The 14808-nt window shown below is 41.4% G+C and overlaps 1 protein-coding gene across 1 annotated transcript; it reads left to right on the top strand.

The window, feature by feature from the left end:
* The first annotated feature begins 4150 nt into the window (after positions 1-4150).
* LOC143776694 (zona pellucida sperm-binding protein 4-like) lies at positions 4151-10758 on the top strand. The gene is made up of 12 exons (XM_077266360.1): positions 4151-4366; positions 5630-5751; positions 6262-6358; positions 7049-7201; positions 7938-8128; positions 8235-8329; positions 8402-8529; positions 8772-8961; positions 9041-9188; positions 9866-9944; positions 10065-10172; positions 10599-10758. The coding sequence occupies exons 1-12, from the start codon at positions 4183-4185 to the stop codon at positions 10736-10738; spliced, it is 1635 nt and encodes a 544-aa protein (XP_077122475.1). The 5' UTR covers positions 4151-4182; the 3' UTR covers positions 10739-10758.
* The last annotated feature ends 4050 nt before the right edge of the window (positions 10759-14808 follow it).

The following is a 14808-nucleotide window of genomic DNA, read 5'->3' as shown; positions in this document are numbered from 1 at the left end:
TGTATAGTGATATTTTGAGTGCAAACCTCCATCCATCAGCAAGGGCATTGAAGATGAAACATGGATGGGTCTTTCAGCATGATAATGATCCCAAGCACAATGCCAGGGCAACGAAGAAGTGGCTTCGCAAGAAGCATATGAAGGTCCTGGAGTGGCCTAGCCAGTCTCCAGATCTCAACCCCATAGAAAACCTTTGGAGGGAGTTGAAAGTCTGTGTTGCCTAGTGACCGGCCCAAAACATCACTGCTCTAGAGGAGATCTGCATGGATGAATGGGCCAACATACCACCAACAGTGTGTGCCAACCTTGTGAAGACTTTCAGAAACCGTTTGACCACTGTCACTGCCAACAAAGGATATATAACAAAATATTGAGATGAACTTTTGCTAATGAGTATGTGCAGGGTTGGACTGGGGTGTCTGGGGCCCACAGTGGGAATTGACTCTAAGTGCCCACCCTACAACTATATGCAAATACCTGTTAGCAGTTATCACCGTTGCAGTGGAACATCGACTGTAAAACACAGGTGGCTCCTGTACATCTACTGTGCGCCACCATAGCTGGGATGTACAATTACTGTAGTTTGTATTAAAGGTGCTCTTTAGACAAAAGAAGATATAATAATCCCACATACAAGGGAGAAATACTGCTACACCATGATTGAACTACATATTCCACCACATAATGATCAAATAATACCACATAATAGGGACAAATACCACCACACGGTGACCAGACCACATATTACCATATGAAAAGAATAAATACTGACACACCATCACCAGACCATATACTACCACACACAAGGAACAAATACCGCCACACCATGACCAGACCACATATTACCATCACATAGTGACCAAACAATACCACATACAAAGGAGAAATACTGGGCAGCACAGTGGCTGGAGTCCTGGGTTCAAATCCCACCAAGGACTACATCTACAAGGAGTTTGTATGTTCTCCTCGTGTTTGCGTGGGTTTCCTCCGGGTTCTCTGGTTTCCTCCCACATTCCAAAAGGCACACTGATAGGGAATTTAGATTGTGAGCCTCATTGGGAACAGTGATGATAATGTCTGTAAAGCGCTGCGGAATATGTTAGCGCTATATAAAAGTAAAGATTATTATTATTTAATTACAGCCACACCAAGACCAGATCACAACCACATAGTGACCGAATACTACAATACTGATCATTAATAAAAATTACAATACTAACAATACCATTATTACCACCAGTGACATTATATACAGGATTGTATAGTGTACAGGTAATACAGGGATCACCAGTGACATTATACACAAGAGCTTTGTATCCAGTTTACAGGTAATACAAGGATCACCAGGGACATTATACACAGGATCTGTGTATATAGTGTACAGGTAATACAGGGATCACCGGTGACATTATACACTGGAGCTCTGTATATAGTGTCAGCGTACAGGTAATATAGGGATCACCAGTGACATTATACACCAGAGCTCTGTATATAGTGTATAGTGTACAGGTAATACAGGGATCACCAGTGACGTTATACATAGGAGCTCTGTAGATAGTGTATAGTGTACAGGTAATACAGTGATCACCGGTGACATTATACACAGGAGCTCTGTATATAGTGTACAGTGTACAGGTAATGCAGTGATTACCAGTGACATTATACACAGGAGCTCTGTATATAGTGTATAGTGTGCATGTACATGTAATTCACTGACACACCGGTGATGTCTCTAGGTGAAGTTTTCCATCTTCACTTATCTTCTTTATCTGGCACAAACCACCATCACTTCTTCCTGCCAGGACTTGCCTCTGCAGGAAATAAGCAATATTGTATGACTCGTTAAAGGGTTGATTGTGACCTGTAGGATTGCTACTTCCAACAGGTGGCACTATAGAGTTTAAGTCCTCTTTCTCTCTGAAGAGTCAATTTGCATACAGGAAATAACAGTCATTTATAGCTGATCTCTTGTAGAGCACATTCCTCACTTAATCCCCAACTTCTACACTATGCCAGATGATGAAAAAAGGCGACATAGTGCCTCCCTGCACAGTAATAGGACCGTTTTATTCCCCCCACGGAAAACAGTCTCCTAAAAACTAAATTATATTACAGCAGTGATAATGTTCCCCACTTGCTATCATAAACTAATAATGTATGTTACTCATTCTAGCCATCATACAGTGATAGATCTATGTCATCTACTGAGGAAGAAGGCTTTGTACTTCGAAATGCGTTGAGAATCTGAATAAATCATCAAGTTTTATCTTCTACCTGCCTGGATGTTTAATTGCACAGTAGCGCAAAGGATATCCACAAAATTTTCCCCGGTTTATAAGTTCAGAATTCTAAAATCTGTACTAAAAATGCATCAAATAAAGGGGAAAACACACAAAAAATGCAATAATCAGAGCAGATTGTTATTACGTAATTTGGTGAAAACATTTTATCTGCACATTTTCTGCAGAAAATGTGCAGATAAAAAGCAGCAGGAAAAAACGCCGCAGTTACGCTACCTGTGAATATTGGCCAAAAGGCTTATTCACACAACAGTTTTTGGTCAGTATATTCCATCAGTGATTTCGCTCCTGCAGATGAACGTAGTTTTGGTCTGAGCGCGATCCATCAAAATAATCAGATCACACTCCGAGCAATGTTATTCAATGAGGCTGTGCTCATATTTAATATTTTCCTCGGTCCGAGGAAAAAAATCCTAACATGCACAATTTGCCTCCGAGAATTGGATGACACTCAACCATTCATGTTTATGGATCCGTGGAAAAAATTGGACTGCACATCCAAGTGCAATCCGATTTTCACATTTTTTTTCTTCACCTCTGAAAAACATGGTTTCCAGTCTGATCAAACTCTGATCACAGTGATTATCATTATCGGACCGTTTTTCTGGGAGGGAGATCATACGGTCGTCTGCACCTGCCCTTTGTATGCCACAACCAGGACGGATTGAACAGAGAAAAACTGTAATTGAAAGATTGACACTTGTTTTGTGTATGGAGACTCACCTGGTTTTGGCAAACAACAAAATACTGATGAAATACTGATGCAAAAATACTGACGTGTGAATAAGGTCTGACAGAAAAGCTTTTTGTTAAAACATGTCAGAATGGTTTTCTCCAAAATCCTGTTATGTGCCAACTTTGGGCTCATTAAGATGTCAGGTTTTTCACGTATGAGAAAAATGGAACAAGTTTCATCAGAATTTCATCAGAGTTTGGTCAATTTAATAATTTTTTTCTCTGAGGGAAAAAAATGTTTCTCTAGCTTCTTCTATTAGTCAGTGAAAAATGGACAAGCACACAAATGTGCCGAGCTCTCCAATTTTTTCGCTGACCCATAGGCCATGTTCACACCTTCAGTATGTTTTACCTCAGTATGTATAAGCCAAAACCAGGAGAGGAACAATCAGAGGAAAAGTATAACAGAAACAAGTTACCACTTCTCTATTTCTCACCCACTCCTGGTTTTGGCTTTCAAATACTGAGGTAAAAAACTGACCAAATACTGAATGTGTGAACGTGGCCTTATAGGTATGAGGGCAATCAGTGAAAAAAAGAACCTGGCACTAGCAAACTAAGGACACAGTTCCCCCGGCTAGGTGCAGTGTCGCATCACCTTGCGGGTGACAATTCCACCCCCCGCACACTTGCATTGTGCTGCAATGTAGCAGCATCCGGCGATCTCTGGTCCCGTGACTTGTATATCATAGCCCAACTTGCCGTGCATCCCCGACCTAATAAAATACATTTTTACACAGTGCATTTGAAATCTGCGCACCTATGCCCATCTCTTGCATTATCACAGCCACATCTCAGCCATACGGAGACCGCTATGTTGGAAAATACCAAAATCCCATTTGTTTTCAGATTCTTACCATTATTGCCCCTTGGGGTAGGATTTTCCATAGTTTGCTGCTGCAAGAATCCTTTGCTATAATGATGACATCTTTTGACATTTTTTTAAAAATAGTCTCATGTAAACTACAGCTGCATGTGTAAACTATGAAGGGGTTAAGCTGATCATAGAGGTCACTAATGAACATTGGGGGTCCGCCCTGCACCTGATGCCACTTAATTTCTTGTCCTATCAGAGATGCTCTGGTGTGTTCACATTGTATAAAACCCTGGACTATGGTGGCTGGTGATACAGGCAGCTGCTGACAAGATGGGCTTGTGTAGAGTGTGGTTTGGGCTTGTAGTTGCCCTTTGGGCCTCTGGTCTGGGGTCACCAGTGGGTGCAGTGCAGGACTTTTGGAATGAGCCATCACATCTGCAGTGTGGAGCTGATGCCATGGAGTTTTCTCTCCCTTCCTTGCTTGGGGATGCAGTATTTGCCTTGGCTGTGATTGGTAAGTGCCATAATGTGTGGGAATGTTGCCCATAGAAGTCATGGTGGTTTGTAGGAAGCTGGGCTGATAATAATGATCAATCACAGTGCAGCCTTTACTTTATTTTTGCCCTGTATGTGGTTGCTGTGGATGACTCTTGGACATGAGTGGTTTTTTTTTGGTTTTGTTTTTTTCCTGTGAACCTTCTATCACCTTCAGGCAAAATGATGTATGTTTACTATGGTGTTGTGTGCTTGCATGCTGAGGTTGCATTTTTACATGATGGCTGAGTAAACCAGTAATCCTGTGCCTGTAACAGCTGTTGGGATTGCCAGGTCAGACTGGTTTTGTCCTCTAGGGACCATGATTTCTGCTCTGCATAGTAGTGTTGTGTATTGCCATTGGATGATTGCAGTAAAAAGCTTAAGTTTCAAAAAAAGTTCAAATTTCCACCCTTTTGCCTCCTATATATTAAAAAAAGAGAATAAATAATAAAAAAACACGCTTAGTATTGCTGCATCAGATGTATAAAATTACCTAATTGGCATAGCATAAGCTCAAATGTCAATTATGTGGGTTTTTTTCTGCCTCAGTGCCATACTGTGGCAATAAAACCATTTTTGGGGTGTAAATAGGTTTAACAAAACTGTCAGATTCCAGAAAACTAAGCCATCCCTGCCCCAAATCTCAAGCAAAAATGCTGTGGGTGGGTCTCTGAAAAATGGTGATGACGTGTGTGTGTGTGTGTGTATATATATATATATATATATATATATATATATATATATATATATATATATATATATATTTTACAGCTTATCCTGTAGAGAAAAGCCCTCTCACAGCTATATTGGTAAAAAATAACAGTTGGGTCTTCGAAGAAGGGGAAAAAATAAAAATTGGCTGTGCTTAAAAGGGTTAAGCTCTCCCTGTAGCTGCTCCTAATACAATGTGTAGTGACTGATATCTCCCTACAATGCTCAGTAATCCTGGCTGTAATCTCTCCCTGGCACTGACAGCCAGCACTGCAGAGCATTGTGTAGTGACTGCAGTGTGCTCATTGTATAATAAGTGGTACCTGGGGAACAAGCAGCTACAGGGAGAATAACTCTTCCATTTTCTTCCTGTAGCTGCTGCTTCTGAAGGTGATGGGTTCCCAGTAAAGCATTTCTCCCTTGTATAATGATCCTGAGGATGGCCTGGATAACACCTTTACACAAATGTGGTGATAACACTTCATGTTGGCATGCCAGTAATGTCATATATCGCTTGCCTTTCTTATAGACAAGAATGGAAAGTCTCATTACTTTCACAATGATTCCGCTTGTGGCACCTGGCTTGGACAGAAATCTGATGGCTCAATGGCGCTCGGCTCTACATTTCGTGGCTGTTATGTGCGAGAGGAGGTAAGCTGAAAAAGGGAAAGAAGAACATTATATAAACCGTAACTGGATATTGACTTCAGTGAACTGTTTGCTTCCAGCTTCTCCATAGACTTTTATAAGCAGCAACTGATGTGACTTATCCACCCAGGAGGATAGATTTCTAGATGTATGACAAGGTTACTGAGTTCTCATGCTTTGCACTGACGAGGGCCAACAGCCCGAAACACCGTGTCTGCGAATTGAGATACTGATTTGGCTTTTATCCTAAGTCATATTGCACGACTCGTTAAAGGGTTGATTGTGACTTGTAGGATCGCTACTTCCGACAGGTGGCCCTATAGAGTTAAGTTCTCTTCTCAGAAGAGGCAATTTGCAAGGTTACTTACTGTCACCAAACTTGTACAGTTATTTCTATGTAACAGACATGAAGCTTGCGTCCTATGAAGACCTTTTTATCTATATGGAAGGACTACCAAAGTAGTAGTAGTCCTCTTGCATAATGAGGCAATTCGTTTACTTTATTAATTGCAGAATGACAACTATGTAATGACCATCACTCTAGAAGAGGTCTTCCAGGATGGAAAATCCCAGTATCGCAAGAAGGACCTGATGTGCCCCATTCTCCTAGGTAAATGTCTATGGTGTTAACAGGACTTAAATCCTGTGACTTGTTGCTACCTTCCTTTATAAACGGGGTTTGTCATGGTCCAATGGCTATTCAAATGAAGCACGAACATTTAATATACCCTTGTCATGGCCAAGCAGCTCAATGCACCTTCTTGAGGTCTTTCCTCCTATCCACTATCTCTCTTAAGAAATAATCCCTGCTAGGAAATGTCCACTCATCTCTGTAACTCCCTCAAGGTTAAATACCAGGGCAAAGTACTGTACCAACTCGGCATTTCGTTCAACTTCACTTATTGGAGCGTGCATGGATGACAGATGCTGTGTGCCCCCAATCCCAGCTTTCTTTAAACTTGGACACCAGCAGAAATTTAACAAAAGTTGTGGCCTACCATCATAACTTGCACCATTTCTGTGTAGGATCTGACTGTCTTCTCCCCCACCAAAAAAAGATGAGCATATGCTGTAAATGGCAGGGCATTGTCTGCACCACTGTAGTCAGTTGGTGTGCATCACTTTTGGCAGTATGGACCTACTGGAGGCAGTCAACAACACTTAGTCTTGACTAAATCTTACTGCCCATTTCTTGGGATTAAGCCATTCTCCAAAGAACACCATGAACTCAGTCTTGGACTAAAAGGCCAAGTAAATCATTAGTGATCCAGTAACTCTTCTGGCCTTCTCTTCCCCATAGCTATGGATGCTCCAAGCCCAAGTGACTGTGCTTCAGTTCAGCCAGCCGACCGTCTGCCGTGCGCCAATGACTCCGTCTCTAGAGATCTCTGTGAAGGACTTGGATGCTGCTTTTCTCAGTATGACCGGCTGCGCTGCTACTATGGGAAAAAGCGTAAGTTTAACTGCACATAGTCCCATATAAAGCTACATCTACATGGTCCTGATATAGCAAAGCTGAGTTTGACATGACGGCTGTAGTGTTTTATATATCTTGCATGGGACTGCAGTGTTGCTTAAACCATTAGGTGTTATCAACATTTCATGTTAAGGCCATGCTAGAATGCTAATACAGTTGAATGTGGGGTCCAGTGCTGGCACCAGGGCAGCCATGTGGTCTGCTGCCATTGGCAGCACCCGCCATTGGCAGCACACCACTGGCTGAGGGAGTGGGGGGCCCTAGGCAAATGGCTAGTCTGCCTTGCCCTAATGCTGGGGGAGGGGCCCCTACAGTAGACAATTATCAATGGTTTAGCCAACACTCGAATGGGGAGCCAAACTGGTTGTTGAGGAGTGTCAATTTGGCTTGTGCACTTTTTGGGTTTCCAAATGCGTTGATATGCTGGAGATACGCCATTGATGGGATTCTCATAAGACACAAGCTCACCTGGCTTCGCAAATGCCCCTATGGGATCATCCAGTCTTATGATCTCACTGGTTAACTGGCCTTGGGTCTCAAAACAGAATTATGGCCAATAGTAGTACTGTGCTAAACTTCCAGTCTTTCACATTACTTGTGTAAGTGCCAACCATCTTTCCAGGTATTAATGACTTTATACGTATGAAAGGCTAAAATTCTTGTCTCGCCCGTGATGCTTATTTCCATATTAACCATTTGACTTCCTGTGCAGTGACGGCTTATTGCAATGCTGAAAACAAGATGGTGGTTGCCATTTCAAAAGACCTGACTGTACCTTCCTTAATTTTGGACTCTGTTAACATTATGGATGTGGACTCTGCCTCCTGCCCAGAGCTGAGAGTGGCCACAACTGCATCATTCATTGGGTTCCAGTTACCCCTTTCCTGTGGAGGTGCAAACCAGGTGAGCAAAAAAAGTTAATCCGATCAACTGCATAAAGTCAAGCCTGCCTTGCTCTACCTGCAGCAACTGATACTCCTCTATAACTTGGTACCATCTGGTTTTACAGGTGGCCGAGTCATTGGTATATGAACGCACTTTTGTGGCAACCAACCGTGTACTCACCTGGCAGAGGGCCTCTATCACTAGAGACAGTAACATGAGGTAGTAAAGTACAACTCTAATCTAATGGATAAGATTTTCTACAGACTTTTACTAATATACTCTTTAATACAGGGTGACCGTACGCTGCAACTATGGACATACTGGAGTCATACCTCTGCAGGTTGAAGTTTTGACGCTCCCACCACCTCTTCCTGTGTCCACCTCTGGACCTCTTCTTTTGGAAATGAGAATAGCCAAAGGTAAGCTTTTCTATTAATACTTAAACCCATGATATGGTGTCAAACAATTAATATTACAGAACAAGTAGAGTAGTGCGCAGAAGTCTTGCAAAAAATGCCATTTAGTTAGGACAAGGCTTGTCCCAGTTGGTTAATCAATGAAAGCCTTGGGTCTGTAGACTGTATGAGTTTTGGCTCATGACAGATGATGGATCTTATGATCTTGTTTTAATGAGAAGCAATCACCCATCAATGTCTTGCAGATCAGCAATATACTTCATATTACACTGAACGAGAGTATCCCATCGAACGAGTCTTAAGGGATCCTGTGCACACAGAAGTTCGGATACTGCAGAGGACTGATCCCAGCCTGGTTCTGGTGTTGAACAACTGTTGGGCCACCAATTCTCCTGTGCCTACTGACAGTCCTCAGTGGCCTATCTTGTCTAACAGGTAAGGGTTAAACTAAGGATAAAATCCTTGTCCTGTTGAGGACTTCCATGATGTAATGCATAGTGTTCTCCCTCCTCAGCTGCCCTTTTCAGGGTGACAACTATCTGACGGAGCTGGTTCCTGTAGTCTCTTCACAGAGCATGACTTTTCCAACACACTACAAGCGCTTCATCGTTAATGCATTCACCTTTGTGGATGCAAACACCCAAACTGCTCTTTCTGGACTGGTAAGCGTCTTGCTTATATATGGTCCACTGCCACACTAATCTGTAAAGGAGATTGCAAAGTCTTGTGAGAATCACACGACTGGTCTCATTTCATTTTTTTTTTTTTTTTTTTTTTCCAGCTAAAGGACACCTTATTGTATTGAGCAGCTAGAAGTTCAGCTGACTCTCCTACTTGGGTGACTTGTAAGGGCGGCACATTTCCAGCCACTGTTAGACAGCAGGGTTGGTGGGTCCCCTTGGCAATGATTCCTAAAACAAACAATCGGGCATATGGCAAGTGAGGGGGGGGGGCGGGGAGGGGGGGTAGGGGGGTGTACCATTTAAAATCTGCATCAATTAAGAAGCTTCATACTGGACACAGTGGTGTGCTTAGCTTTTGAGGGTCTGACCTACTATGACTTCAGGTGTTGGGACTCTCTTGCTGATACGTATTTAAAGTCTTATCCAAAAACCATGTTGTATACATACTACAGGATATTTACCCACTCTTGATTTGATATTGGGCCTTGTCTACTACTCAAGCAGGAAGTGTCAATTGGGGCTAAAAAAAAAAAATCTCCTGCCAAATCCCAACAGTCAGACAATCCTCAACACAATTAGAGACTTGCCATGCAGTAGAGTATAGTAGGTCTGAGCTGTAACAAACCTCAGTTGGTGACTTCTCTGTGGTCCTACAGGTGTTCTTCCACTGCAGTGCGTCAGTGTGTGTGCCATCTGCCACAGAATCGTGCTCCATCAACTGTGCCAGAAGAAAAAGTAGGTGGAAATTGAGTTACACTCAACTACTGTCTTGGTATTGAGGGGCCTCATCTTCTGGAATCTGTTATTTGACGTTCTGCACATCTTGTGGGCCTAACTTTCAGACTTGTCTTGCAGAAAGAATGGTTGACACATGGGGGTCGGATATAACAGTGACTTCCAATGGGCCGATTGTGTTTAACACTAAACTAACGGAAATGGAGAAGTTGCTCCATGAGGAGGAAGGTAAGGAGCTACATACTAGGCTTAATCTATTGCATCACATAACAACTATGTAAGGGGTATTCCCTGACATGTGTATTGGTTGGGCATAGACATTGGTAACATGTCAACCTCCCTGTACTCCAACTTGAGAAGACTACCTTCATCGTGAAGGAACCTAGCAACTTTTGATGCTAAGGCCCCAATTCATAAAGTAGTCTATGCCAAAAAACTTGGCTTTTAATGTCCCAAATATTTAACTAAATCTTTCAGAGATTTAAAACAAAACAATTGTATCATGGATATCAGAAGATGGTTGACGTTGGAAGAGTCCAGCCTTGGCTTTCGGAACCAATCCTAGGTCTCAATAAATTAGGCTCTTATCAGTCCAGGTTACATCGTCTATTGGCTGTCTGATCTCAAATACTCAGTATATGTTTCTTCTCATAGGCCGTCTTGATTCTGAAGTTCTCATGGCTTGGCTACAAGCAGGAGCGGCTGCTGTTGGTATACTCCTGTCTGTGTATCTGCTGGGGATTTATCTGTATAAAAGGCACAATAAATGTGTTGTGTCCACACTGAATCCTTGAATAAAACAGACTTTTCAGAACCTTGTCGCATGTCTTTAATCAACTTCATATTTCTAGTCTCCTGTCTAAAGCTTACTCTATAAAAGCATAGGGCCTAACAAACATGTCTGACTAGTCTTTGGCTTATCTAGGCAACTGACAAGACCTTATGTGCTTTGGTACACACTTGGCCACCAAATGTGTACAAGCTTGTCTAAATGACTTGTGCATTTTAGGACATAACTCAAAATATGGAGTATTGTTTCAAGATCAATCACATCTAAGGTTATTATGCTATTCTCAATTATATCATGCTATGTACTTACAATTGCTCTTTTTGCCCTTCAACCCATCCTGTTCCATGAGGTCCATCACATGACAGTAATTTTATCCTTCCAAGTTCTATGTAGAAACAGTCTCTTCCCTGCTTGAGTCATCACAAATGCAAATACACTTTTTTTTTTTTTTTTTTTTTTCTCCCCATTTCCTTTTATCATTGAGCAGGATTGTAGTTTTAGTGAGGACTCGTGCAACAAAGACATACTAGATGAATCAAAGGTCCATATAGAAACAGGATGATTTTTGTCATGTGATGTCATAGACCTAATAAAAATGAATCAATAGGGTAGAAAGGCAGAATAAGCAGTTGTAAGTTCAGTGTAACCAAAAAAATTAAACACTAAATGGAGTAATTCAATAAGTAAATTTTTGTGGCTCAAAGCAAATCGATTTGCCATTTCCTTTCTGTACTAGGATGTCATAAATTTAACTCTTAACCTAAGTGGGCTTTTTTTTTTTTTTTTCTTTTTTTCCTTCTTCCTACACCAGCTTTATGTATTAAGCAACTTGTCCAGCTAGAGTGTCTGCTAATTAGGTGGTGAGAACAAGGACTACAATCTCATAATTGACAGCTTTACCAAACTACAGAGATTCTGATAAATCTAATGCAAAACTGCCTGAAAATGGCACCTTACTTAATACACTATCAATTTCTTCAGGCTTCTTCCATTTAGTGGCAGCTTCTACCTTATATAATGGTGGATGTGCTCCTCTGTCCAAAAGCTGGGATGGATGACTCCAGAGCCATTTTATTGACCCTGTATGCAAACTCAGACAGTCCATTCAAGACTATGGCACTGGATATTGCAAGACGTGCACGCATTGACTCCTGTGCCATTTTATTGAACAACTGTACCACAACTTCAACATGGCAGTGTGCCGGCCATCACCATTATCCCAAAGACCTTGACACGTACACTGCTAACTCGATGTTGTATGACATTTGTGCAATATAATAGCTCCAAGTCGGCACATACACATACCGCAATTGACAACACAACTTTATTGACCCTTTATAAAATCTCACAAGCATTGTTGGTGGAACACTTAGCAGTATTCTCTAAAAATCAGATATTAGTGGAGTTACTATAGGCTCTACACAGGCTTCAAGCCCGATACTATCACTTTCCTCTAGAATAAAGGGATTTGATGAATTTGGCCATGTACGCAATGTTGGCTTCTATTTTAGAATAGTTGACCATGAGCAACTCTACACTGAACAGACAACTAATTTCCCCTCTGACGGAAGCAAGTTCTAGGGAACTTGCATGTCTGCATCTTTTATTATGCCCCCATTATTAAAAAGCTAATGAAAACTAGCTTGAAGATTCATATGTGGAACTGAAACTTCTGCTGATCTTGGCTGGGCCTCCCACCAGGTTCAATTCAATAACAAAGTTCAGGAAGGGTGTTTTTTTTTTTTTTTTTTTTTTTTTTTTTTCCAAAACATCTTTATAAAGTCCAGTCTGCTCTCCTATCTCAACACTATTCGCAAAGTTTGTGTAAGTAGAATCGAAGCTTACAACATACTGTATTATCAAAAATAAAGGGGATTACTAGTCTGCTGATCTAAGAAACAGATCACAGTACTCGCTCAACACTTTTTGAAAACCTAGGAGCAAGTCTTAATCTCAAACGTAGATTGTTAATGGATCCAATCTTGTTTGACATCCCAGATTTCCCCCTGCTTTAGGTGCAGACTCATTTCTAATCTGGAACTGATCCACCAGGATTAGATTGAGACCCATTCTCATGCGATCGGGCTCTTTGCCTTCCTTTACAGAACTTGGCTTTAGGAGTGCGTCTATCCTGGCTCAAATATTTCCAGCTCAGGTTACATATAAATTCTCACAACTTCTGACTAGTTTAAGGCTTAACACAGTTCATCCAATAATCACTCAACTTTGTACTAAACTTCTAACCTGTATATACAAAGGTACTCCTGCAATGATCCTTTACTGGGGCTTGGGAGAAGGAATTAGGTCATCAGATTTTTGGCAAAAGGCATTCAGGCGCTCCCACAAATTAACAGTTTCTCAGCCGGTAATTATCTAGAATATGGAACAGTTGTCCCACTATGCTACATAGGCTCATCCCCTCTGTTGGACTTGTGCTAGTGGGCAGCTGGGTCTGTTATATATGGTGGGAATGACCATTTGTTTGTGGGTTATGGAACTCAAGCTTCTCATCATACAGTAGTCACACTCTGCCCAAATAGACCAACTTTCTATCACTCCGGATTCAATCTCAACAGCAAAGAAAAATATAATTAGAAGGTACCTGAAAGTTAAGACAATTGTTCCACCTCACTGGAAATCCACAAACTCACACTTTGGGTGGAAAAAGTAAACATTATAAAAATCTTAATTGCATATAAACTCCTCAAAGCTTTTCATCGCCAATGGACATGTTGGATATTATTGTATGAGGGGAAATGACCTGGCAATCTGGTTGTCAGTAATAGAATGTCGTGGAAGATGTGGTCTCGCCTGGAGCGCTGGTTCCTATTCTTTCTCTTCTTGCCCTTCTTTACATTACTCTAGAGAGCACACAATTATTTGCCTCGTGTAAGAGCTTACATTAATGCCTCCTAAAGCTGGTTATACTGTGTTCTAATGTTTAACGATGGCTTATTAACAGTCAACTTTTTTTATTGAACGGAATTGCAATGTTCAGTTTTCATGTCAATGTTAAAACTCAAATAAAAATATTTAAAGAAAAGTGTAGGTACGCCAGGGTTTAAAAGGTGCTGTATGCACATATCCTTAGTTTACACTGTGTAAGAATTAGAGCGTTTCGATTAATGTGCATAACTGTCTCAAAATATCGCAATTCCAGAATTTGCTGTCTGTCCCCAAGTGTGTGCCCCTGCCAGAGACTGTTCCTGCCAATTCTATCCACAGCTATCTATAGCCATGTCATGTACTTTTCACAATTATATCATATTCCTCGGGGCTTTACAGACATCACCATCGGGGCTCACAAACTAAACCCTATCACTACGTCTTTTGAATTTGGGAGGAAACTGGAGAACCCGGAAGAAACCCACGCAAACAAGGGGAGCACATACAAACTCCTTGCACATATTGTCCTTGGTGAGATCTGAACCCTGAAGTTACAGTGCTAACCACGGAGTCACCATGCCTGCTGTCAGTTCCTGCTTTTAACTATTGCTGCCTCCTGTTCTTTATGTGAATATTCTGGCATCCACTGCACCATCGAGCCTCTGGGAAACAGGATTTCCATGGATGATCTTCCCCATACCATCATGGGTTCATCATTCGGTCAAGACCAGACTCCTGTGCTCCTTTACACTCTGGCACTGTAACAAGAAAATGTAGAATTGAGCCCTTGGTAAACTTTATTAATTTTATATGTGCCGGCTGCTATCACCTATTGTTTTGCTGTTTCCGGTTTAAAGAGGACCTCTCTCCAGGTCAAAAGTGGCACGTTTGACTCTTATTTAATTGCCACTGCTCCTCAGAGGTTTTGTTTTGCTATATGGTATCAGACATGTTTTAGTGCTAATTTACATGGACTTTCCCAAGGGGGCAGTGCTTACAGTGTAATAATGCAAAGCAGCTTAAAACACACCTCAGAGGATCCTTGGTAAATACCATAAAAATTAGCGCGAAAGAAAAGTCCACTATCTCTGGAGCAATATAGCGGAATTAAGGAAAACAAAAAAAATTGTATATTTGGAGAAACTGCAAAAACGCACAAAAACCACATATTAACCGCATATGTATCAA

The sequence above is a fragment of the Ranitomeya variabilis genome, chromosome 5 (genome assembly GCF_051348905.1).
Source record: "Ranitomeya variabilis isolate aRanVar5 chromosome 5, aRanVar5.hap1, whole genome shotgun sequence".
Classification (NCBI taxonomy): domain Eukaryota; kingdom Metazoa; phylum Chordata; class Amphibia; order Anura; family Dendrobatidae; genus Ranitomeya; species Ranitomeya variabilis.
Note: the sequence above shows the minus strand (reverse complement) of the source record. Positions and strands in the feature narration are given on the sequence as shown.